The sequence below is a fragment of the Jaculus jaculus genome, chromosome 5 (genome assembly GCF_020740685.1).
Source record: "Jaculus jaculus isolate mJacJac1 chromosome 5, mJacJac1.mat.Y.cur, whole genome shotgun sequence".
NCBI classification, from domain to species: domain Eukaryota; kingdom Metazoa; phylum Chordata; class Mammalia; order Rodentia; family Dipodidae; genus Jaculus; species Jaculus jaculus.
Window position 1 is genome coordinate 54,104,363 of NC_059106.1, and position 27,020 is coordinate 54,131,382.

At 48.6% G+C, this 27,020-nt stretch overlaps 1 protein-coding gene across 1 annotated transcript in view; it reads right to left on the reverse strand.

Moving 5' to 3' along the window:
* Positions 1-23,676, reverse strand: part of Ece1 (endothelin converting enzyme 1) — a 61,443-nt gene extending 37,767 nt beyond the window's left edge. Inside the window, exons 1-3 of the mRNA XM_045149127.1 lie at positions 23,318-23,676; positions 17,757-17,969; positions 1,650-1,771 (exon numbers count right to left, since the gene is read on the reverse strand). Of these exons, the coding sequence (XP_045005062.1) occupies positions 1,650-1,771; positions 17,757-17,969; positions 23,318-23,561 (579 nt within the window). The 5' untranslated portion in view covers positions 23,562-23,676. The remainder of the gene's footprint in view (positions 1-1,649; positions 1,772-17,756; positions 17,970-23,317) is intronic.
* Between the last annotated feature and the right edge of the window lie 3,344 nt (positions 23,677-27,020).

The following is a 27,020-nucleotide window of genomic DNA, read 5'->3' on the forward strand; positions in this document are numbered from 1 at the left end:
GGTGCTTGCTTGCAAAGCTTACCGACCCTGGTTCAATTCCCTAGTCTCCACATAAAGTCAGATGCACGAAGTGGTGCATTCATCTGGGTACATCCCTTCTCTCTTTCTCCCTCCCCTCTCTTTTCTTGAAATAAATAAATTTATTTTAAAAATATTTTAAAAAAATATAACCTTGGCCTTCCCCAGTTTGGCACACGGTGGCCAAGGGCCTTGTATGAAAGATGAGGGACACAGATGGCCCCAGTGTCTGAAGCCACTAGTCTTGTTGTAAAGAGCTTTCTGGAGCTGAGCTGGGAGGCAGGACTCTCAAGGGAGTGTGGGAGGTCAAAAAATATCTCCTGTATCTCTGTCTGTTCCAGGGAGCCTGGCCAGCTTCAGACAGTCCTCCATGGAAGCCACCAGAGCCCACAAATGTGCCCAGGAAACAGGAACAGTTCCACTACTCAAGAGTAATTAGTGGGGGTTTCCTCTTATGGAGGGCTCATTTTGGCCCAACACTGTCAGTGTTTCTAGAATAACCACACACTTCCATCCACACATAAACACATCCTCCAAGGAAGAAGAACAGCAAGGGCTGGAGAGATGGCTTAGCGGTCAAGCGCTTGCCTGTGAAGCCTAAGGACCCCAGTTCAAGGCTCGATTCCCCAGGATCCATGTTAGCCAGATGCACAATGGGCACATGCATTTGGAGATCGTTTTCAGTGGCTGGAGGCCCTGGCATGCCCGTTCTCTCTCTGTTGCTCTTAAAAAAAAAAAAAAGCAACAAGCCAGCACTTAGGAGCCTGGGGTAGAAGGACTGCTATGAGTTGGAGGCCAGCCTTGGCTATAGAATGAGTCCAGGTCAGCCTGACCTAGACACTCTACTTCAAAAAAAAGGAGGGCAGGAGAAAGCTGGAAATATGGCTTAATGGGTGAGGCATCTGCCTGCAAAAACTAAAGACCAAGGTTTGATTCCCCAGAACCCAAGTAAGCCAGATGCACATGGTGACACTGGAGTTCTTTTGCAGAGGCTAGAGGCTCTAGCATGCCCATTCTCTCTCTCTCTCCTAAATAAGTAAATAAAAATATTTTTTAAGGGCTGGAGAGATAGCTTAGCGGTGAAGCACTTGCCCATGAAGCCTAAGGACCCCAGTTCGAGGCTCGATTCCCCAAGACCCACGTTAGCCAGATGCATAAGGGGGCGCATGCATCTGGAATTTCGTTTGCAGTGGCCGGAGGCCCTGGCATGCCCATTCTCTCTCTCTCTCTCTATCTATCTGCCTCTTTCTCTCTCTGTCACTCTCAAATAAATAAATAAATAAATAATTTTAAAAAGAACAGAAACAAAGAGAAAGATTTCCCTGTGAGTATGGCCCCTATCCTTTACCCAGATGCACCAAGACACAAACACACACACAGACACCCACATCAGATGCTAACACACACCCCTCATCATTCACACAGATGGCCCCACCCAAGCTGAGCCTTGCACACACATGCTCAAACAGCCCCGATATTCTTAGCACACACATGGGCTCCATGTTCCCTCTGGGCGTGGTGGCTGGAGGTGGCCAAGTCCCAGCAGTACCTGAGCACTGGGACAGAAGCCAGAGGGGCTAGCTGGTGGCACGCACAGGAGGAGGCTGCCAAAGTCTGTGGGAGGGACCCACCTTCTCAATCAGCTCCATCAATGGCTTGGCCCGGAGCTCTTCTATCCTGGTCTCGTTCATACATGCACGGTAGTATACTTGGGCCTTCCTTTCTGCCTCGCTGACACTGGCTGTGGAATTTTCTAGAACAAGAAACAGCAGAGTTGTGATGTGCCCCAATTTGTCTACTGGGGAGCTCTGAGTGAGTCCTTCCTAGAGCTTAGTTCACCCAGCTGTGCAAGAGAACCATGCTGTGAAGTGGGGGAGAAACAGTCCCGGGACTACAAGTGCCTCTGGGCAGAGCTGGTGAACTGGAGGCGCTCCGAATCCTAGCTGCCTGATCTGAATCTATGTTCCCCTCCTCTGCAGATGGTAGTGTGGGTGACAGAGGCTGTGGTGTCTGGCTCTGCACGGGTTTTCAGGTATTCAAACTCGGGCACTTCCCTACCGGCCACCACGTGGCCCTGACTTCCCTGCCCTGGTGTGTAGGGTCACAGCCCTGTCATGGTTTTCAGATCCCAGATGACCTCTCTCAGGGAGAAAGGTAGGAGGTAGATAAAGCTTGAAAGGTCTAATTCATTATGAATTGATTTTCCACCTCTTCCTGTGTGGGGCTGGTATACACCCGAAACTTAAGGCAAAGGGCTATTTTCCACTTCCTGCCTGACAGCCCAGCCTAGGCTTGCATCTCATCAGGACGCAGGGCTCAGGGCTTCTCCAGCACCCACTTCTCCCTTCTCTTCCTGCTCAACACCTGGGCCATATGTCACCTGTGCATGATCTGGAAGGTTCCAGTATGTACCCAGGGAAACTGACCACTTCCTGCTGGCAAGTTTTTTCATGTATGTGTACAATGCATTTTGATCACTCCAATCAGCCCCTCTCCCTAACCTCCCACCAACTCCTTCTCCCATTAGGTCCTCCTCCTACTTCCATGTCTTGTTTATTGTATTTTTATACCCAGTGATTTAAATTAGAATCGCCTGCCTAAACATGGGTGGGATGGTTATTTACTGGAGAATGGGCAATCCTCTAGTGGAGGCTGCTAGATTCTTTTTGTTTTATTTTTTTTCTTATTTACTTATTTATAGTTTTTTTCAAGGTAGGGTCTCACTGTAGTCCAGGCTGACCTGGAATTCACTCTGTAGTCTTGGGTGGACTCGAACTCATGGTGATCCTCCTACCTCTGCCTGGGATTAAAGGCGTGCGTCACCATGCCCAGTGTTTTCTAGCTTCTTAAAGGACCTACTGTGTGTGCCAGGGTTCCTGTGCCTGAGCCCCTCCCCATCCTAAAGCCCAGCTCCCGAGTGACGATTCCACCGCGCAGCTCTTTCCCTCCCTGGGGAACGTTGCAGTGCTGTGGCCCTTTCTCCTCATCTCAGCTGTTCCTCAGTAAACACTGTCACGATGGAACTTCATCCATTTGTTCACTGAAAAGACATCAGATGTTCACTCCAACCAGGCACTGTACAAGCTCTGGGGATGCAGACTATAGCCCTCCTCCATGAGGCTTCTGCATGGGACCCTGTTAAACCCAGCTCTTCTCTCTCTGCTTTGAAGTTTCTAGTCAGACATATGCTCCAGAAGGTCCTCAGCAGTCTGGATACCTACTGGGTGTCAGGAATCAGTCTGGGCACAGAATTTTCCAGATGAAAATGAGGCCTGCTCCTTGGCCTCAAAGAGCTAACAGGATTCCAACAGGGTTTCAACAATGCAATCATGCACAGAGAACAGTCACTTGGCTTGGATGAGTACGATGTGGCTGGGACTTGCAGAGAATGTTCCATTTGAGCTGGGTCTCAAAAACAAAGGCGCTCACAGTCACGAGGGGGAGAAAGGGCCCTTGAGGGGGTGGGGGTGGGGAGGTGGGTGGAGAACAGGAGGAGGTCAAGGAGGGAAGTATAAAAGGACAGGAACAATTTGTTAGAGAGAGAAATCACTGTGTCACAGCCAGTGGATGCCAAGGGCACAAGTCATTTCCTGGCGCATCTTTAATCAGCCTCTCCAGCCTTCACCTCTGAGCGCGCCCATCCCTGATTCTAACCAGAAATGGCATCACAGCTGTCACTGCTCAGACAGTGCACGCCCTAGTCTCACAGGAGGTTATGGAAAAGGGATGGGCAGGACCCCTGCTGTGGCCGAGAGAGATTAGGGCCTATGGAGGGTCCACAAAGCCCTGGAGATCACAGTGCTGGAAACACCTGGGTGTCCCGCAAGGGAGGGATAAGATGAGGCCTCCAGTAGAGGGAGGGTGGAAACAGGGAAGGCCAGTGCCTCACCTCGATGGCAATGCATCCCCGCAGCTAGGGAAAGCACAGTAGTCTGTGCTCGCCAGCTCCCAGGGGCATCTCACCATCCACACCTGGCTCCAGTTCTGCCCCTGGGAGGCCACGGCCGGCTGGTGGTGGTGGTGGGGGGTGGTGCTCTGTGCACTGGCTCAAGGATGAGCCTGTTATCTGCCTACCCGAGTCCCAAGGCCACCAAGATAAGAGGCCCAAAGAAAAGCTCCCCAAGAACAGTCTGTATTCATCACAGTGAGTTCTGAGTTCCAGCTGGAGGGCCCCTGGCTGGCACTTAGGAGGAGGCAGAATGCCCACTTCAAGCGCAGCCTTCCTCCCGCTTTTGCTGCGAGGTTCCTCTGACCAAGTTCAAACCTCCTGCAGCCACTGTGCTTGTGCTCCGTGGCTTTCCCACAGCTGGGACTAAGGCCAAAACAAGCGCTTTACTCCCACAGCGAGGCTGGCAGCTGCCAGGCTGAGTATAGGAAGTCGATGCACTGTCTGCACAGGGCCTGCAGCCCAGTGGGGAGATAGCCAGTAGCGACGGGAAGGGTCTAACTACACACGAGGTGACCTGCGAGAGCAAGTCTGGGAAGCCAGGGAAGGATGGTGGACGGAAGGGCGAAACCACAGAGAAGCAGGAGCTAGGATTGTGCCTGGTTTGCTCTTTAAAAAAAAAAAAAAAGCTTATTTAAATTTGTTTATTAGAGACAGAGAGAGGGAGAGAGTGAGTGAGAATGGGCACGCCAGGGCCTTTAGCCAATGCAAACGGATTCCAGATGCATGCGCCACCATGTGTGTCTGCTTTATGTGGGACCTGGGGAATCGAACCTGGGTCCTAAGGCTTCTTAGGCAAGCGCCTTAACCGCTAAGCCATCTCTCCAGCCACCCCCCCTTTTTTGTTTTTATGTGTACATACATGTGTGTGTACAATGTCTCTTGCCACTGCAAATGCTCATCTGGATTTACATGGGTAGCTAGGGAACTGAACCTGGGTTGGCAGATCTTGCAAGCAAATGCCCTTAACTTCTAAGACATCGCCCCAGCACCATGTTTGTTGCCTTAGTCATCTCTGTGTCCCAAGAGCAGCAATGCACAGGTACACATTAGCCAGGTCTCAGGGTTCCCAAGTATCCAGACACTTCCCTCCAGGGATTCCACACATGAGCAGAGCTCACCCCAAAATAAGCAGGACATCCGATCTGAGGAAGGGGGACGCCATGAGGCCAGTATCAAGTTGAGACCTGTATGGAGGAAAGGCCGGGATGTGTGGGGCTGGCTGGTGTTCATACCTCCTCCAGGTTTTCTCACCTATATCAGGCTGCTGCTGGCCAAGATAGGAGCCTGGGGAAACCCATAGCAATTCTCCCTCCTCCGTCTGTCCATCTTCCTCACTCAGGAGTAAGCTACTACCTTGTAGGCCCCAGGGGGATGGGAGTAGAAGCCAAATGGCTTCCTACATAAGGAGGTACCGCAATAGAGGAACACAAGCCTGGGCGAGGAGATTGTAGCTAAATGGGGTGTGGGGACTTTGATAACAAGGGCACACTTTGGAGGGAATAGCTCAGAGTTTCTAGTAATATGGAAACCATTTGGCAGCATAAGAGCTAGACAATAGAGTTCCCAATTGCATAGGTATTTATTTCCTTTTAGGGACCCAGTTCCAGAAACTTCTATAGTCACTTCCTTAAAGGCCCAGAGAGGAAAGACAATACACCATTTAATCAGCCTGCCTCTTCCTCTGGGAGTTTCTACTGGAACACCCTTTCCCACATCACTACTAGGGCTAGGAAGCAAATGCCCAGGCAGGGCCAGGACTGAGGTGGGCTCTGAGGATGGGAGGCCTGGGAATTTCATGGCCTCCCTGGCTGCAGTGGCATACTGTTTGGCCAGGAGCAAGTGGGGCCCAGAGTATCTATGAGGGCAGTGTTTGTTTTAGATAAAGCCAGACACTCAGTTCACCTCAGGCTGGGGAGCCCCATCCTGCAGGGCGGAAGGTAGGCTGATAAAGGAGGCGCCCAGCTCTGCAGGAAAACACCATTAGCACTTCCTGGTGCTGACTACAGCCAGGCAGGGCCTGGATCTCATCACCCCGCAATACCCCAGGATGGCTGTGGTTTTATCAGTCCTGGTTCACAAAGAAGGAAAAGGAAGGCAGCCAGGTGAAGGCGCCTGCGGGCCTAGTAAGAGGCACGCCGGAATGTGAACCCAGGCATTCTACAAGCCTCCCCGAGGAAGCGGACTGACTGCGCGCGGCTGTGGCTGTGTAAGTGCATCTTGTCCTAACAGTCCGCACAAGTGGCTCTTAGTACTATCACGCCCAATTTATAGGCAAAGTGGTTGAGTAATTTAGCCAAGATCACACGAGTAAGTGCTTTCCTGGTTCTTCTTTTTTTTTTTTTTTTCACGATCTCACAATTTTTATTAGAGATTTCAATGCCCAACTTTTGATAACTGACAAAACAACTGAATAGGAAATGATTAAATTTAGAAAAGACAACAGTAGGAATGGAGTTAAAGACCACCAAGAAAAAGAAATGTGGGGGATCCCCAAATATTTGGAAGTTAAATAATGTATTTCTAAACCCAACAATCAAAGAAGACATCAAAAAGAAAATTGAAAACAGTATGAGTTAAAAGCAGACAAAGCAGATGTAACAAAAAGTCTGGGATGACCACACATGTGTCAGTGCTCAGTGGGAAATGTGTAACACTAAATGCCTATATTATTTATTCTTATTTTGGTTTTTTATTTATTTATTTTTTATTTTTATTAACATTTTCCATGATTATAAAAAAAATCCCATGGTAATTCCCTCCCTCTCCCCCCCGCCCCCGACACTTTCCCCTTTGAAATTCCATTCTCCATCATATTCCTGGTTCTTCTTGCTGGTACGCTGGGAAACCAGATGGGTGGGAAGCAGCCCAGACATCCCCTCCCTGCCTGCCTCGATGATGCCACTGAAACCGACTCACAGACACGGCAACAGAGGGAGGCCGTTATGAGGCAGAGAGCAGAAACGGGCAAAGAACATTGGGAAAACACATCAAAATAAAAATAGGAGATGGGGCTGGAGAGATGGCTCAGTGGTTAAATGTGCTTGCTTGCAAAGTCTGCCGGTGATTCCCCAGGACCCACGTAAAGCCAGATGCACAAAGTGGTGCATGTACCTGGAGTCTGCAGCAGCACAAGGTCCTGGCACTCTCTCTCTTGCAAATAAATAACAATAGAAAAAGATATGAGAAGACACAGGGTGACATGACTCATCAGATTACTGACGAGGGCACATTGTGTGTGACTGGAGTACTCAGCGTCTCAGGGAGAAGAAAGCCACGAGACAGCTACCCTTTCCCTCCCTCTTTTCTACATTATTTATTTATTGTGGTACTGGGGATTAAACCTTGAATCTCATGCATAGCAGATGTGGTGGTGTCCCCCATAAACTTATGTATTCTGAATGCTAGGTTCCAGCAGGTGGCAATTTGGAAATTAACTCCTCCTGGAGGCAGTGTATTGTTGGGGGTGGGCTTGTGGGTGTTACAGCCAGGTTCCCCTTGCCTGTGTTTGACACACTCTCCTGCTGCTATTGTCCATCTGATGTTGCCAGGAGGTGATGCCCACTTTCTGCTCATGCCATTGTCTTCCCTGCCATCATGGAACTTCCCCTTGTCTATAAGCCAAAACAAGCTCTTTACTCGCACAAGCTGCTCTTGCTCTTGGTTGGTGGTTGGGTGTTTTCTGCCAACAATAAGAAGCTACTGCAATACCAGACAAGAACTCTACCCCTGAGCTACATCACTAGCTCCAAGGTGTTTTTTTTTTTTTTTTTTTTTTGAGGTAGGGTTCCATTCTAACCCAGGCTGTCTTGGAATTCACTATGTAGTCCAAGGGTGGCCTCGAACCCATGGTGATCCTCCTACTTCTTTCTCCCAAGTGCTGGGATTAAAGGCATGCACCACCATGCTGGCCCCAACTTTTATGTATGGAACCTATGTTGCTTTCAACTGTAACAATAAGCATACATTATCTTTTTATGTATTCATCTTTTGTTGGCACATGCACTATGGTGTTTATATGTATAATGTGCATGTGTGTGCACAAATGTACACACCTAGTGCACAAGTGTGCATAGGCCAGAGGGGAATGTCAGATGTCCTCTATTACTCTGCTTTTTACCTTGAACAGAATTTCTCACTTAAGTTGGAGCTGCTGTTTTCAGCCAGATTGACTGCAGCAAGCTCCACTGACTCTCTGGTCTCTGTTGCCCACAGGACTGGGGTTATATACATGCATAGCTATTCCTGGCTTTAAAACTTTTTTTTTTATTATTTTTTTTCCAAGCAGAGATAGAGAGAGAGAGGGAGAGAAAAGAAGAGAAAATGGACAAGCCAAGGCCTCTTGCCCCTGCAAGCAAACTCCAGATGCATGCGCCACATGGTGTGTCTGACTTTATGTTGGTATTGCTGTGCCATTTCTCCAACCCAATACCTTGCTTAATATACATGTTTATTTATTTATTTGAGAGAGGGAAAGAGGCAGAGAGAGAAAGAGAGAGAGAGAGAAAGAGGCACGCCAGGGCTTCCAGCCACTTCAAACAAACTCTAGACGCATGCCCTACCTTGTGGATCTAGCTTACATGGGTACTGGGGAATCTAACCAAAGTCCTCTGGCTTTGCAGGCAAGCGCCTTAACCACTAAGCCATCTCTCCAGCCAACCCCTCACTCTTTTGCTTTTTCGAGGTAGGGTCTCACTTTGGTCCAGGCTGACGTGGAATTAGCTATGTAGACTCACGGTGACCTCGAACTTATGGCGATCCTCCTACCCTTGCCTCCTCAGTGTTAGGATTACAGGCGTGCACCATCACGCCTGGCTCTAACACCTGGCTTTTTTTTTTTTTACAGGGGGACTGGGGATCAAACTCAGGCCCTCTCAGGCTCTCATGCTTGTAGACAACTGCTCTGGCCTGCTGAGTCATCTCGCTAGGCAATGTGTATCAATATATATATATATTTCCAAAATGTAAATTATACATTTTTATTATCGTCATGAAAATACGGCATTGCAGTATCAGTGGAAAACCAAACAAAGTAATATACAGAATGCTTTAAAGTGTGGAAGTATAGATAACTTTTATACAACATGTATTATAACCTAATTTATATATTGTAAATACATACAAGTCACTTATTATATTTATTAATCTCAATATATAATTTTAAATTATATGTGTGCGTATATATGCCAGGGTCTCTTGCTGCTGCACATGAATGCCCTGTCTGGCTTTACATAGATAACTAGGGAATTGGACCCAGACCCGCAGGCTTTGAAAGCAAGAAGCTTTAACCACTGAGCCATATTCCCGACCCTGTTATTTACTTGTTTGCTTTTTTCTGAAGGTAGTGTCTTATTCTAGCTCAGGCTGACCTGGAATCCACTCTGTAGCCCCATGCTGGCCTCGAACTCATGGTGATACTGCTACCTCAGCAACCTGAGTGCTGGGATTAAAGGCGTGTATCACCATGTCTGGCTCCGTTACTTATTTTTTTTTTAACTAGGTCTTATGTAGCTTAGGCTGTCCTTGACCTCCTGATCTTCTGTCCACCTCCAGAATGCTGGAATTCCAGACATGTGCCACCATGCCCGGCTTTACATGTTCCTATTCTAGTATACGAGGCAGTAAACAACACACCCACGTACACACACATACATGTACAGCTCAAGTCCTAGGAGGCCCTTTGGCAGCCGTGGGAGACATTAGCAGAGGAAGCAGATTTAAGAAAATTTTGAAAGGACTTGGGGACGGGGTAGGCTCTCTAGATGGTAGGATCGTATGAGCCAAGTACAGCTGGAAGGCCAAGGTAAGGCCAAGTCTAAGGGGTGATAGACTCTTCCTCTGATGGTGTGAAACCACAGTACTGTCTCCTCCAACGGTGGCAGAGTGTGGGTAAGGCATGTGATCCACACAGAGGAGGCCACTCCTTTCAAGGTAGCAGGTTGCAAGGTCATGTCACAGTGGTACTTGGCCCAGGTCAGTCCACCTGCTCAGCTCTGTCTAGACTTCCTCTAAGAGGCTGGGGAGGGGTGTGTGTGAAATTAGTCATCAAAGAAATGAGTGGCTAGCCTAAGGTCATATGACCAAGCTGACAGCTGTCCCATCTGGCTGGAAGCATAATCTTCCCTGGCACTCAGAATGTCCCTTTTCTTCTCTGCATCTACCCCAGGCCACCTTGGAGGCCCTAGGGTACTCTCTGTTGTTCTGCGCGCACCAGCTGCTAGCACTGGCTCCTTCTAAGGCCTGCTGCCTGACCCCTTTGTCTTAGGGAAGCGGAAACAAGCCTGGCCTTAAGCCCAAGAATGCCCTGGCTGGCATTCCTGTAATTTTTGTCACCCACACACCTGCTTCCGGCCCCTTCAGGGATTCCTAGGCATCAAAGTCTCATGATCAAGGACATAGGTGAGAGGCCATTTCTAATAGTTCAGAGAAGGGAAGCTGGGGAAGGGGAACCGAGGGCATGCCTTGGTACAGGGGGGAGCTCCTGGTTAGTGTGATGTAAAGACAACTTTTGCTTTTGGCAGAGCTTAACCAAGCAGCCACTGGGGAAGAAGGCCAGGATCCACATGCCTAAGCAGTGCCGTTCAGGGCCTCTCTGAATGTGACTTTCAAAGAGCCAGGAAAGAAAGAACACAGATTGAGAGACTCCACCACTCTGGCTTGAGCCCCACGGTCACCATTTCCTGGGAACTCCATTTTTGTCTCTGGGACTCTCATCTGTAAAATGGGCACGTGCTGATACTTCCGTGGATGCACTGTGAGAAGGACACGAAATACCCCAAGTAGCAAGCTTAGCAGTCAGAGATACGACTGGTACCACCTTCCCTGGTAGCTGGATCCACAGTACTTCTCTGAGAAATAAAGACGGTCTGTGATGGCACCTTCCTTTGATGCGCTGCTCAATCCTCAGAGCACCCTGACCAGCAATCTGTGTGATAGCCTGCATTGTAGGTAAAGAGCCAGGGCTCTGGGAGGACCCTCTGCAGGCACACAGTTTGCTGGGGAGGAGGGCTTGGGATTCGTGCAAGGCCAGCAAAAGGACGGCAGTACTTCACTTGAGCACCGCAGGCCCCTGACCCTGTGCTCAGTTCGTGGAACCACCACATGTGACACTGTACTCCTAGTGACCTGATGTATTTGATGTTTTGCAGAGACTGGAGCTGAGCCGGAGGGCACGGGTCCCTGGGTGATCATGACTCTGTAGTGTGGCTTCCCGATTTCGTCAGGCTCGGGCCTTGACTGCCTGGTTCTGGCTGTTCTGTGCCCATCACAGGGCAGCTCTCACCCTCAGCTTGACCCTGAGGAATGACAGGGTAGACGAAAGGCCATTCCTTGGGCGTACTGCCAACTTAGTTGGGGGAGCAAGGCAGGCTGGATTCAACCTTGGTGGAGACCCAAGGTCCTCCCATTAAGAACTAGCTCCTTGGGCTGGAGAGATAAGATGGCTTAGTGCCTGAAAAGCCAGAGGACCCAGGTTCAATCCCCCTGGACCCACATAAGCCAAATGCACAGAGTGGCACATGCATCTATAGTTTGTTTGCAGTAGCTGGAGGCTCTGGCATGCCCATTCTCTGTCTGTCAAATAAACAAATGAAAATAAAATACACATAAAAAAGAATGAGCTCCAGAACCAGGCGATCTAGAACCTTTTGGCACCTCTAGCCACAGGACACAAGGGCCAGCTCTGGGGCTGAAGGAGAAGTTAAGACAGCCTGTAAAATAGTAAAAAAGAAAAGAAGAGAAAAGATGGGCTGGAGAGATGGCTCAGCGGTTATGGTGCTTGCCTGTGAAGGTTCGATTCTCCAGGACCCACATAAGCCAGATGCATAAGGTGGTACATGTGCCTGCAGTTCATTTGCAGTGGCCAGAGGCCCTGATGCACCCATTCTTTCTCTATCTGCCTCTCTCTCTCTCTCTCTCTCTCGCTAATAGATAAATAAAATATATTAAAAAAAAAAAAAAGCAGCCTGTCTGCCTTTTTTCCTCATCCCTAATCAGTGCAGATTTGCTCTCCAAGGTGTGGGTGTGAATTTCTCCACCCTAGGTTGCAAGAGTATTGTAGCCCAGTGGACACTGCAAGCCTTGTAATTGGCCAGCCAGGCCAAATGAGCCAACGGGTGCAATAGTGGCATGCCTGTCATGGTGGAAACCAACTGCTCTCCAATTGGACTGGAGGCCCGCTCCATAGGAGGGAATACATCCCTGATACTTAAAACAGGGGAAGTCATGATCCCTAGGGGTGTAACATCTGCTGATGTCTGGAAAATTGTATATACTATGTTTATCAAACTACCCAGTAAGCACTTCTCTTAATATTTATACCCTTATATTAACGCTACTCTTACTTTGCATAGAGAAGCTTCTCTTTTAAGATGGCAGTGACCTTAGGACGACTCAGAAGGTATCATAGTGCTGGAAAGAAGTGACTGGAGTACTGAGTAACATCTCTATCACACCTTCCAAGGCTCAGGGTCTAATGCGGAAGAGGTGACGGAAAGAATGTAAGAGCCAAAGGAAGGGTAGGACTCCTTACAATGTGCTCCCTCCAGACATAAAATGGCCTGGATATCCATGACCTCACAGTGCCTGACACTACCTACACAAGACCATCATAAGAGGAGGAAAAGACCATGACATCAAAACAAAAGAGAGACTGATTAAGATGGGGAGGAGATATGATGGAGAATGGAATTTCAAAGGGGAAAGTGTGTGTGGGGGGCTATTACCATGGGATATTTTTTATAATCATGGAAAATGTTAATAAAAATATAGAAAAAAAGGAGTATTCTAGCCGAGTTACCTAGCATCTCTACCTCAGTTTCCTCACTACAAAGTGCGAATAAGAATCCCTAAGTGCCAAAGTCGTAGTGAGGATACTCCGAAGAGGCAACATCCACATTGCCCAGTGCTGGGCCCTCAACAAGCATCTGCCTCTTTTCCCATAGGCCCTTAGTGCTCCAGGGTCCCTGCAGGTTCTCAGCAGCAAGGTGGGCAGGAAGTCGTGTCTGTCCCTCACGTTGGGACAGCGGAGATTGGGCGCATAACCAGGAATCACGCAAGCTCTAGTTTTGCCACTTACGAGCCTGTCTTCAGGACCTGTGTGGACCTCAGTTTCCTTGTCTGTTACATATGGTGAACACTACCTTCCTACCTCCCACACCATAGGATCAAACTGTACTGATATGGATTAGGAGCAAGATGGCTTTTTCTCGTGACAGGTACTTAGTTAGGGACTGGCCCACAGAAACACAGATGCCACCTCTCCTGCCCTGGCAGGGCTAGAACCCTCATCTGATCCAATCTCATCTAAGAATGCTACAAGCATCCATTCCAGTGACAACCTCCTGCTTCTTTCTCGACCTTTCTGGGCTTGACACCTGTGGGCTGGCCCTTCCTGAGTCAGCCACCTGAGCTGACCAACCAATCAGATCTGTCCCTTACATACATGAGTCTGATGATGAGACTCATCCTAATTGGATGTTTGATGTATATAAATGTCCCTGAAACACATGTGTCAGTTTCTCTCGGTCCCTTACTGCTCTTGGCTCTCTGTAATTCCCTATGTGAGGGGGCGGGGAAGAATTCCTTATTTTGCAGAGTAGGGGGTTTTCTGCTTTCTTTTCCGCGCGTGAAGAGACAGAGAGAGAGAGACCCCTTTCCCCGGAGGCTTCTCTTCCAGAAACAGACCTTCCTTATGTGAGATTATTCTCCATCCCCACCCCCATCCCTTCCCCATTCCTAGGTGGGAATGGGGAGAACTTCTGTTCTTTGAGTCTGCATTTTCAATTCTTTGATCACTTGGATGAGGATTGGAAGTTAGGGCATACAGGCCTGGATGTCTCCTGCATCACTGCAGAGATCTAAGCCCCCAGGACTCCAAGCCTGCATCATTACCGCTATAAAGGGCAAAACAGGGCTGGAGGAATGGCTTAGTGGTTAAGGCATTTGCTGCAAAGCCAAAGCACCCAGGTTCGATTCCCCAGGACCCATGTTAGCCAGATGTACAAGGGGGTGCACACATCTGGAGTTCATTTGCAGTGGCTGGAGGTCCTGACGCACCTATTCTCTCTGCCTCTCTCTCTCTCTTTGTCAAATAAATAAATATTTAAAAAGAAAAAAGGGTAGAACAAAGCTCAAGGCTGGACAAGAGTAACCTGGAACTAGATATCAACATGCACGGGGCAGAGAACCTTAAACGTAGCTCCCTGTTGAATTTTCGTAACTTGGTGGGGGCATGGTTCTCATTGGATGGAGGAGGAAACAAGTCCAGAGAGGCTACGAAGCTGAACAAGATCTTGGAGCAACAGGCAGAATCTACAGGACACCAAGTATCAGCCTGTGATGGTTCATACTGACTGTCAGCTTGACAGAACCTAGAAGCACCAGGCAACCAGCCTCGGAACATGCTTGTGAGGGGTTAGGCTGCACTCCGAGCATGTCTGTGAGGGATTTTCCAGGTCAGGTTAATTAAGGTGGGAAGTCCATCTTAACTGTGCGTGGCACCATTCACAGGCTAGGGAGCTGGACTGTAAGAAAAGAACAAAGCTGGCACTGAGTGTGCGCAGCTACCTCAAGCTCCTGCCACCGTGCCTTCCCTGACATGACTGACTGTGACCTCACAGCGTACCCTAGAAGAACCTGTCCTTCCTGGAGTTGCTTCTGGCCGAGTACTTGGTCAAGGCAATGAGGAAAGTGACTTGTACACCACCTCATCCTACTAGACCCCTGCTTCAGGCCCTGGCTAGGCTGGGGAAGGGACAGTCCTGAGTTCCAGTTTTGCAAGCACAGGCATATTTGCCTCTTAAGCTTCGGGTTCTTTGGTGGCACCAGGCAGGCAGGAGCCATCATCATGGGCGGGGCTCTGCTGGTCTGGGCTTGCAGATGTCCTTCACCTCCACCTTCACACAGCACCTGCTCTGATCATCACTGAGACAAGCAGTAAGCTACTACGGCTTAGCATGATCTGAGGGGGTCCTTCCCAGGAGCCGCTGGGGAAAGGGTGGTGGGTTACCTAGCAACAGCTATACTCTGGGATTGGGGTAGGAAAGACACGGTGGCCTTAACCTGATTAGGTGTTCCCACTGTCATCTATAAGACACAACTGGCTGAAATTCAATCGTCAAATTCTGGTCATTTCCTATCTCATAAGATGAGCACTGTTCCTTAGAGAGGGCACATATATATTTTAGGTAGCTGTTTATATAATACCCACCAGCCAATAGCTTGAGGGGTCAAAACAAATCTTGACAGAGCCAGGTGAGTGGTGCACGCCTTTAATCCCAACACTTGGGAGGTAGGAGGAACCCTGTGAGTTTGAGGCCACCTTGAGACTACATAGTGAATTCCAGGTCAGCCTGAGCTAGAGCAAGACCCTACCTCGGTTGGGGGCGGGGAGGGAAGCCTTGATAGAGTGGTTCACACTTGCAATCCCAGCACTCAGGAGGCTGAGCCAGGAGGATGTGTGTAAATCCAAGGTCAAGTCTGGAATACAGAGTAAAACCCTGGCAGCACACGCCTTGAATCCCAGCACAGTGAGTTTCAGGTCAGCTTGAGTACAGCAAAACAATACTTTGAAAAAACAAAAACAAATAAACAAACAAACAAAAATAAAACGTGGGCTGGAGAGATGGCTTAGTGGTTAAGCACTTGCATGTGACACCTAAGGATCCCGGTTCAAGGCTCAATTCCCCAGGACCCATGTTAGCCAGATCCACAAGGGGATGCACACATCTGGAGTTCGTTTGTAGTGGCTGGAGGCCCTAGCACACCCATTCTCTCTCTCTCTCTCCCCCCCCCTTTCTGTTGCTCTCAAATAAATAAATAAAAATAAACAAAAAAAATTTTTTTTTAAAAAGTATCTACTCACCAACCCCCACAAAAATGTATAAGTATTCCTGCAAGGAATTGAAGTTCTGTCACTGATGGATGAGTGAATTGTCTTTCATGATCTGGCCCTTTTCTCAGCTTTGAGGGACCCAGGTTAGGTCAGGGGTGAGCAGAAAAGGAATTTGGCCAAGGTCCTATCCACCAAGGGTTCCAGCCAGGATGTCTATGGCTCAGCACATATTGGGACTCCTTCAGGAAGCAGATCCACTGGGTAGGAGGGAACTTAAACATTAACCAGAAATATAGCTGCAAGCAAGACAGGCTTGGGATTCTAACCAACTCCAAGATCAAAAGGACTTTGGTCAGCTGACTACCTGTTGATTACTAGGAGGCCAAGGAAGTCTCAGCCTACAATGGAATAGAGGAATAAAGAACTCTAGGGCTGGAGTGATGGCTTAGTGGTTAAGGCACTTGCCTACAAAGGCAAAGGACCCAGGTGATTCCCCAGGACCCACGTGAAGCTGTATGCACAAGGTGGCGCATGCATCTGGAGTTTATTTGCAATGGCTGGAGGCCCTGGTGCTCCTGCTCTCCCTCCCCCCTCCCTTGGTCTCTCCCTCTCAAATAATAAATAATAAAAAAAAAACTCTAGCAAGCAGTTGCTACAACTATATGTATACATACATATATGTTTATTTATTTATTTGAGAGAGAGATAGAGAGTGCCAGAGCTTTCAGTCACTGCAAAGGAACTCCAGATGCATGTACCTTGTGCGCATGTGTGACACTATGTGCTTGCATCAGTGTGTGTCTGCCTTATGTGGGACCTGGAGATTCAAACATGAGTTCTTAGGCTTCTCAGGCAAGTGCCTAAACTACTAAGCCATTTCTCCAGCCATATATATATTTTTTTCTTTTCTTTTTTTTTTTTTTTTTTGGTTTTTCAAGGTAGGGTCTCACTCTAGCCCAGGCTGACCTGAAATTCACTATGTAGTCTCAGGGTGGCCTCAAATTCATGATGATCCTCCTACCTCTGCCTTCCAAGTGCTAGGATTAAAGGTGTATGCCACCACGCCCAACTATATATATTTTAGTTATTTATTTATTTGAGAGAGATAGAGAAAGAGGCAAATACATTGAGAGAATGGGCACGCCAGGGCTTCCCATCATTGCAAATGAACTCCAGATACATGCACCACCTTGTGCATCTAGCTTACATGGGCCCTGGGGAACTGAACCTGGGTCCTTTGGCTTTGTAGGCAAGCGCCTTAACTGCTAAGCCCAATACATATGTATTTTTAAGACAAGGTCTTACATAGCCCAGGTGGCCTTAACCCTGTTGTGTAAGCCACTCTAGACCAGGCTGGCCTGGAACTCACTCTGTAGTCCCTAGCTGGCCTCAAACTCATGGTGATCCTTCTACCTCTGCCTCCTGAGTGCTGGGATTAAAGGCATATGTTGCCACCTTTTTTTTTCCCCACCACCCTATTTTATGTGGTGTTGAAGACTTGAGCCCAGGCTTTCCGCATGTTACACAAGCACTCCAACCTCTGAGCTACCTCCCCCGTCCTGTTGTTACACTTTTCACTGATCACAACTGTCCAATCTGATCTAGTCGTCAAACCTCAACTCCTTCAAGCCTTGCAACACTGCCAACTTCCTCAGAGGTAGTAGAGAATGATGCTGTAGCTTGGGAGCCACAGCTCTAGCTCCGCGACGTGTATCTATGCCGACGCTTTTCATGTGCGCTCTCTATGGCTCCAAACTGCAGTGTGTGTGTTACTAATCCATCTCACGGACAGAGATTGAGACTCAGAAGTTAAGCAACTTGGTGAGATCCACAGGGCTGACATTAGCCCAGCTCCACCTGCTCCAGAGCCTGAGATCAATGACTCCTGCCCCAGGCTTGGTGGGAGGGTGCAGCAGACCCGATGCCCTGTGGCCCCTTGGTTGGGCCCCTTGTACTTACCAAGCAGGTGCTTGATGATGGCTTGGTTGTGTTCCCAGAGGTTGCTGAAGGTGCCCCATCGAGAGTGGCCGTCGGGCACGGGGTTGGCTTTGATCCATCCCCCACAGGCGTAGCTGAAGAAATCTTGGCAGGGGTCTACTGTCGGGTCCATGGAGCTCAGGATAGAGCTGGTCACTGAGACACAGGCCTCACTCAGGCACACTGAAGGCCCTCCTGAGGGTCAAGGACAAGAACAGAATGAAGGGTGGGCAATGCAGGTAACCTGGGCCCACGGAGACCCAAGCCCCACCCTGGCCCTGACAAGAGTAGATGATCAGTAGACCCTGAGGAGGTATGAGTTCAGCAGATGTAGGATCTACTGGGATGTAGAACAGGACCCCTGATTCAGGCTGGAGAGGTTTCTCTGCGGTTCAAGACACTAACTTGCAAAGCCTCACGGCCCAGGATTGATTCCCCAGGACCCATGTAAAGCCAGCTGCACAGTGCCAATGCATCTGGAATTTTGTTTGCAGTGACAAGAGGCCCTGACATGACCATTTCCATTCCCTGTCTCTCTCCTTGCAAAACAATACCTAAATAATATTTAAAAATTAGAACTCTGGGGCTGGAGAGATGGCTTAACAGTTAAGCACTTGCCTGTGAAGCCTAAGGACTCCGGTTCAAGGCTCGATTCCCCAGGACCCACATAAGCCAGATGCACAAGGTGGTGCATGCATCTGGAGTTTATGTTTGCAGTGGCTGGAGGCCCTAGCATGCTCATTCTCTCTCTCTCTCTATCTCTCTATCACTCTCAAATAAATAAAAATAGACAAAATTTAAAAAAAAATTGAACTCTGTTTCACTGTCCAAACTCCCTTCAGTGGTTTAAAAGTACTAGGCCAGGGCTGGAGAGATGGCTTAGAGGTTAAGGTGCTTGCCTGTGAAACCTAAGAACTCATGTTTGACTCTCCAGATCCCATGAAAGCCAGATACACAGTGATGCAAGCGCACAATGTCACACATGCGTACAAAGGGGGCACATGTGTGTGGAATTCATTTGCAGTGGCTGAAGGTCCTGGCGCATCCATTCTTCCTCTTTCCCTCCCTCCCTCTCTCAAAAAAAAAAAATGCATCCAGGCCAAAGAGCTTTTCTCCAGCCATCCTTCCTTCCACAAAGACTGCCTTTTTCTTTCTTTTTAAATATTTTATTTATTCATTTGAGAAAGTGAGAGAAAGAGGCAGAGAGAGAGAAAACGGGTGCACCAAGGCCTCTAGCCACTGCAAACAAACTCCAGACACATGTGCCCCCTTACGCATCTGGCATACATGGGTCCTTTGGCTTTGCAAGCAAGTGCCATAACTCCATCTCTCTAGCACTAGTGGCATTTGTTGTTGTTGTTGTTGTTTACCCAAGGTAGGGTCTCACTCTAGCCTATGCTGACCTGGAATTCACTTTGTTACCCACGCTGGCCTAGAACTCATGGCAATTCTACCTCAGCCTCCTGAGTGCAGAGACCAAAAAAATGTGTATTTCCATGCCTGGCTTTCTCTTCTCTCTCCCTTTTTGTCTTTCTTACATTGCTGGAGATAAAATTCAGGGCTTGGCACATATTAGGCAAATGCTCTGCCACCTAGTTGCCAGTCCACAGAGAAGCCTTTCTACAGCAAAGGTGATACAATCAGTCACAAGAGTTCTAGACCAGACCATCTTAAGAGCTTCATGCCCCAGTTCCCAGCCATGGGGATGGCATGAAGTTTATGAGGGGGAGAGGAAGAGAAAGAATTTCTGTGTGTGGTTTGTAAAAGGCTATTCACTATTATGATAAAAGTTTGCATTAGGAGAGGAAAAAGAATGCCTATTGTTTTTATACGCCAAACTGCAGGAAGTCAAGCCTGACAAAATCTTGGTTGGAAATACCCAGAAGACAGACTGGAAGGAGACTTGGGTTTGAAAAAAATGCAAGAAAACAAGTCTAGGGCTGGAAAGATTGCTCAGTGGTTAAGGTGCTTGCCTGCAAAGTGTAGGGCTCAATTCCCTAGTACTCACATAACACCAGATGCACTAAGTGGTGCCTGCATGTGGAGTTTGTTTGCAGTGGCTGGGGGCCCTGGCATACCCACTTTCTCTTTCTCTCATCTCTTGTCTCTCCTTGCAAATAATTTTTTTAAAAAAAATTTAAAAGAAAGAAACCAAGTCCAGCAGCCAGTCTCAGAGGCTTGAATCCTTCAAGAAGCACCAGTCTGCAAAACATGTGGTGCTTATGAAATGCCTGCTTGTTAGTTAACTAATGGTTGGTAGATCTTTAAGGAACCTGGCCCAGCAGGTGCTTGATGCCAATTTGATTGAACAATTTAAGGGCTTAGGGCCTGCCTCATCTAAGGCTCCTGTTCTTGAAGGAAACCTTCTTTGGATCCCTTGGCAGCTGTGGGTGTCTATTTTCCTAGCATAGGCTGTGTGGTGTCATGATCATCTCCTTGTATCCCTCCCCTACCAGAACATGACCTTGAGGGTAGGGCTGACATCTTACTTGCTTTCATATGTCCTGTGTCCAGTACTGTGCTTGGCATCAGCAGCTGTTCAACGCATGTTTGTGCTGAACATACAGTCACCCCTTGGGGAGGTGGCAACTATCTCTTTCCTTTAGGACATGCATAGTCAGTTGAGAAAGCAGGAATCAGTCCCAGACCTAATTCACTCATCTGAACAGAGCCTGGCATCAGTGCCATCCAAGATGCTTTAAAATACTTCTTGGAGGAATTTACTGCTAGTTGTGCTGGTGGTGTTTACAGAGCATCTGCCAGTTTCTGGAAAGGAGGGTGAAACAGGAAAGTGGGTCAAATTGTTCTTAAGTGCTGAGATATCACTGAAAGGTAGGGCTTCTGGAATCAACTGCGGATCTGCTTTGGCCTGATGCTTGCTCAGATGTGGCCAATGTTAGCACCTGGTGATGCATAATGAGGTTACTATCAACACACTAGGTGGCCAGTGATTTCTCAGGAGTCACCTGATCCTTAGCCCTACCCCATCCTAAAGGAAAAGGGACACTGCTCTCTCGAATCCAAGCTGAGGAAAACCTCCTTAGATACAGAGATACAGAGAGGGCTGAAACAGAGGCAGAGCCCATTCCTAGGACCTGTCTTTTGAGAACTCTCCTTGGGTCCTGGGGAAGAAAAGTTTGGGGTTCCTGGGGGTAGTCTCAGAGCAGCAGAGCTGCTGGAGTCCAGCCTGCTCTGGTCAAAAGCTAGGCAGAATGCTGGCTGGCAGCATGCTTTGAACCAAAGCTGATTTAGGATGAAGTCAGCAGTTGCAGAGACAAGACCATCAACTGTGTCCTGTTGGTTGAGTGGGCATGTGCACACATTCACACACATCTCCATAGCCACACACACAGTGCACACACACCTCCACTGACACACTTGCAGACACTGACACAGCTCCACAGACACACTCAGTAGGGAAGGGCTGTTCCCAGATTAGCTTCTTTTTCCTTTCTTCCTTCCTCCCTCCCTCCCTCTTCCTGCCTGCACACCTAAGGCATGCAGGCCCTACACTAAGCACATATGGTTTAAAGTCTAGAGATCAGTAATTAGCCAGTCAAATATTCATTAAGCACCTGCTTGGTCAAGTATATTTGGTAAGGCATATATATATATATATATATATATATATATATATATATATATATATATATATATATATATAAGTCAGTTACATAATGAAGCAACTGTTTATTTCCAGTTCTAATATATGTGCTACTAAAGCAAGCATCAAGCAATTACTTCTTTCCTCCCCCTCCTTCCGCCAAGGTAGGGCCTCACTTGAACTCATGGTGATCCTCCTACCTCTGCCCCCTGAGTGCTGGGATTATGGCGTGCGCCACCACAGTAGCCCAAGCAATTATTTCCTAGTGCCCGACAGAGTAAGCACTCATGAAATGTTTGTGAAATGAGCATGAGCCCCACACAGGAGAGGTATATGAAAGGTTTGAATGAAATCTCAGCCCTATCTTTAGGACCCCAAGACCCTTCCCCATTCCAGTCCAGCATGGCTACCCTTAAAAGACCAGCAACTTTACAGTAGGGATGGCTCAATACAGCCACAGTCTCTAATTGACGAGTGTGACAAAGTTAGTAGCTGGGGTCCCAGCACTTGTTTTTAACTTGGGTCTGGCTCCGCCCCATTCAAACAGTGCTAACCAAGCAAGGAGGCACTGGCTGCATCCATCTGGCCAACAGAGAGAACCAGCCTTCAGCCCTGACAGCCGATCAGAGGGGCCCATCGTGACGGTGGTGTCAGAAGTCAGGTGTGGTGGCTCACGCCTTTAATCCCAGCACTTGGGCAGCAGAGGCAGGAGGACTGCCATGAGTTCAAGGCCACCCTGAGACTACATAGTGAGCTCCAGGTCAGCCTGGGCTACAGTGAGACCCTATTAAAAAAAAAAAAAAAAAAAGGCAGGGCTGGAGAGATAGTTTAGAGGTTAAGGTGCTTGCCTGCAAAGCCAAAGGACTTAGGTTCAATTCCCCAGGATTCATGTAAACCAGATACATCTGGAGTTCATTTGCAGTGGCTGGAGGCCCTGGTACACCAGTTCTTTTCCTCTCTCTCTCTCTCTCTCTCGCAAATAAATAAATAAAATGTTTTAAAAAAATAGCATGGCCAGAGGTGCCCATCACAATAACAAGGTCAGTGGGACCCACCATCTGACCATCCAAGGTGGGACACACTGATGCATATACACAGTGTACATGGCAGGACAGCCTCTTGGGGGTTCTGATGTGCTCTGGACTATGCTGTGATTATAAATGAAGTTGGGGTCTCCAATTTGGATTTGTCTGGAACCTGGAGGCTTGTGAGCAAATCCAGTCTCCCCATTTAGTCTCCCTAGCTGCAGCCTTAGGCAAAACACTTTCCACATCTCACTTCCCCCAGATGTTGAAGGACCACACACCATCAACCACACCCCGCAGGGCTGCTTGTGTGACGAGAGGTGCCCTGTTGGGGCCATGGAAAATGCTCAGTAAAGGAAGCCATCACTGCTATGCTGCTGGGACTAAGGAGGCGGGCAGCTTAGCCTGTGTCTGGCCAACCACACCGTCACAGTAAGGGCTCAGAGAGAGCTAAGGCTGAGGAAGTCCTGTGAGGTACCAGATACCAATGTCCTCAGACATCCTCCAGCTGGACATTCTCTCACCACTGAAAGCAGAGAAGACACAAGCTCTTAGAAATTAAGGGGCTTGTCCAAAGTTGCAGGACCAGGATGTGGACTCATGTCCTTCTTTTGTTTTTAAGACAGAGTCTAATGTAGCCCAGGATGGCTATGGAACTCAGGGTGGCTGTGAACTCCTGATCGCCTGCCTCAACCTCCCTAACAGAGATGACAGGCCCAGCTTTGTCCTTCCGACTCCAAAAGCTTTGTATCACCCAGAGCTTAGCTATCTTAGTATCCTGAGCCCCTAGCGGCCTGGCTCCCTCCAGAGCCCTGGAGGCCAGTCCCAGCTTGAGGAGGGATACCCTACCTTGCATATACGGACAGAGCAGAGGGCAGGATGGTTAAGCCACCACAAATCATTAAGACACCTACTTGTCCGGTACTGGATTCCTAGGGCTGCCAGGCAAGCCACCAGTCCTGCTGCCAGAATTGCCACCAAAACCACCAGCCGCTTCTCCACCAGGGTCCGCTCTGCCCAGCACCTCTGGCTGCTCCGGTGGCTGCGGAAGTTCACCTGCAGGGAAGGAGGCAGGAGGGGAGGGGAGAATGTGAGGCCAGGGCGCTCCCTCCCTAGGAGGAAGGGGCTCCACTGAGGGCCCAGGCCCTGGGGAGGCATCAGGCTGCCCTCCCGTCTCAGGGGTGGTCTAGTTCCCACAGAATCAGCCCTAATCCAGGAAAGGAACCACCACCCTGGCCAGTAGTTCAGATCTGCTCCAAAACATCTGAGCGTTAGCAGCTCAACCCAGGAGGGTTTGTGTTTTCTATGTCACCTGATATGGGTAGAGGAAAAAAAAAAAAAAAAACTACAGCTTTTCCCTGTTTCTCCAGTAAGGAGCTCAAAAAAGAACAGGATGTTTGGACTCACAGGCCCCCAGAGGGCAGCCAGCTGGGCTAAGTGCTCTTGAAACCCCAGATCCACAAGGCTGGGCGCATGCCTAGCATGATCATGGCTCAAGGTTTTCTGCAAGTAGGGACATCCTTAGCTCATTAAATCTTCACAATGCCACGAGAGCCGCCTCGTGGTTCTCTTTTTACAAATGAGGAAAATGAAATCCTTGGCCATGCGTGTCACACCGCATAATGGTCAGAGGCAGGGGACTGAGAAGAAAGGGGAGAAGTGCTTTATTCCTGCAGGTCCTCAAAGGGAGGAAAAGTGCTGCCAGCCTCACAGTCTAGCTAAACAGGAAAGGAGGTACAATGAGGGGAAGTGGAGGCGGGGCAGCCGGCAGGGCTGGAGGACGGAGACACCCACCCACATGGCTCAGGCCCTTCACACCCAAGGCCAGTGTGGGGTTCTCCTGGGTTCTAAAAGTGCTTTTGGCAAAAGCCAGACACACAGGGCAGGAAGGGTCTCCTGAAGGTGAAGCTATGACACTGTCACCTTGTACTAAACGCTGGCCACCAACTGAACGGGTAGATGAATATAAATATAAATAAATAAATAGAAAATGGGACTGGAGAGATGGCTCCGTGGTTAAGGCACTTGCCTGCAAAGCCTAGGGGCTTGGATTCAATTCCCCAGTAACTGTGTAACACCAGATGTACAAGGTGGTGTCTGGAGTTTGTTTGCAGTGGATAGAGGCCCTGGCACACCCATTCTCTTTTTATCTGCCTCTTTCCTCTCTGTCTCTCGCAAATAAATAAAATATTTAAAAAAAAGAAAGAAAGAAAGGCCCCAGCTTGGCATGGTAGTGCACACCTTTAATCCCAACACTAGGGAGACAGAGGCAAGAGGATCACTGTGAGTTCAAGGCCAGCCTGGGACTACGGAGTGACTTCTAGGTCAGCCTGGGCTAGAGTTAAGACCCTACCTTGGGGGGAGAAAAAAAAAGAAAGAAAATATGCACAAACTGGCACATGTGTCAGTTTGTTTGCAGTGGCTAGAGACCCTCGTGTGCTCATTCTCTCTCTCATGTATGTGTGTATTTGTTCACAAATATGTATGTGTATATATATATATATATATATATATATATATGTATATATAATTTGTTCATGTAAGAGCCAAAGGAAGGGGTGGACTACTTACAGTGTGCTCTTCCAAACACAAAATGGCCTGGATATCCATGACATCACAGTGCCTGACACTATGTACACAAGACCATCATATAGGAGGAAAAGGTGATGACATCAAAGTAAAAGAGAGACTGATTGAGACGGGGAAGGGATATGATGGAGAGTGGAGTTTCAAAAGAGAAAGTGGGCAGTGGAGGGAATTATCATGGTTTATTGTCTATAATTATGGAAGTTGCCAATTTAAAAAAGTAATAAAATGGGAAAACAAAAAAACTAAAAAAAAAAGTATTCATAGGCATGTCAGGGCCTCTCTGTTGCTGTGATCCAATTACCATGGCTTTATGTGGGTGCTTGTGGAATTGAACCTGGGCCAGCAGGCTTTGCAAGCAAGCTCTTTGGACCACTGCACCTTTCCTCCCAGACCCTATCAGGTTTTTTTTTTTTTTTTTTTCTAAACATCAGTTATCTCACTCACATGATCTCAGGGGGCTAGAGAGATGGCTTAGTGGTTAAGGTGTTTGCCTGCTAAGCCAAAGGATCCCGATTCAATTCTCCAGGACCCACGTAAGCCAGATGCACAAGGGGACGCATGCATCTGGAATATCTTTGCAGTGGCTAGAGGCCCTGGCATGCCCATTCTCTCTCTCTCCCCCTCTTTCTCTCTCTCAAATAAAAAAAAGCTGACCTTGGGCACTGATGTGTAGAGGGAACCCAAGGACTTAGGGCAGGTGCTGCCTTACCTATGGATATTGACACTGGTACCCCTCTGCCCGATGCCAGCTGGGGGAATGCCACCTCATCCAGACCCAGAAATGCTGTGGTAAGAGGAAAAGGAGACAGGCAGGCATAAAGGCTTCTGAGGAGTTAAAAGAGAGGGAACAGAAGGCAAGTGAACAGGGTGGAAGAAGGGAGGCAAGATGCCAATAGCAGACTATAAATATTTGGGTGCTGACATTTTGTGCCTGGTACCCACTCATTCCATTTTGGTGCTTGATGGTGGGAGACTAGTTAGTACTGTCTCGCTCCAGAGAAAACACGAGAAGTAGGGGCTTCAGGGACAAGACAACGAGACAGGTCGGCTCTCCAGAACATGCAGCCACGTCCAAGGAGGCCACACCGCTCTCAGAGAGCAGGTGGGCAGGCTGGGCTTCACTGTTCCACGTCAAGCTAAGTGTTGACTCTAAACAAGATGACATCCACTGTAAATTAAGTTAGAATTAAGCCAGCACTGAAGTTAAAAGTCACAGCTCCAAGCAAAAATGGCAAATGGAATTTGGAAACAGGATCATTAACCTTTGCCATGTTCATGTTCTGCTCAACCTGCCTTGCTGGGCCAAGCGCCTCTTGGTTTCCGGATGGGCTTTGCCTCTGGGGGCAGAGAGAACCCAGAACAGTCCCAGGAGACACCTGGGGCACTAGGCTGGGAGAGGAATACGGTGGCCATGTCCGGTGCAGTGGAAGGGGCTGGGCTGCATCTGGGTACCACTGTCCCTTCTCCCTGAATCCCTACTGTACCGGCCCAGCCTCCTTCGTGAGACCTTGGAGACAATCCCATGACATGAGATCACAGCAAGGAGAGACGTGAGTAGTTTCTCGCTTTCCTTTTGGAAACAGGGGCATGTCAATCATGGGAGACTGGGCTACAGTCACTCCGAGGGCAGGCGGATTAGTGGCGAGCAGCCTAATCCATCGTGGGAGAGGTGACTGGGAAGTGGCTGTTGGCCAAGGAACGGAGCTGGTTCATGGAAGACGGAGTTGAGAATCACTGTGGGCACTCTGCTCGCTGCCAGCATCGTGTGAGGCAGTGACAGAATGAGAGCAAGAGACAGGAGTACCCTTCAGAGAGAGGCGGCGAGGAAGGAAGGAGCTAGAGACAAGAGAAGCAGAACGGGAAAGCCAGAGGGAGGACAGCAAAAACCGAGCTGTCCCTGGAGTTCTCAGGGTTTGCACGGCCAGGGGAACAAAGCCCTGATCAAGGATCAAGATTCAGTTACAGAAATTAGTGCCTGGCTCACCTAGGCTTGCTGTGGGAACGAGTTCTGCAGGTGAGCAAGGACAG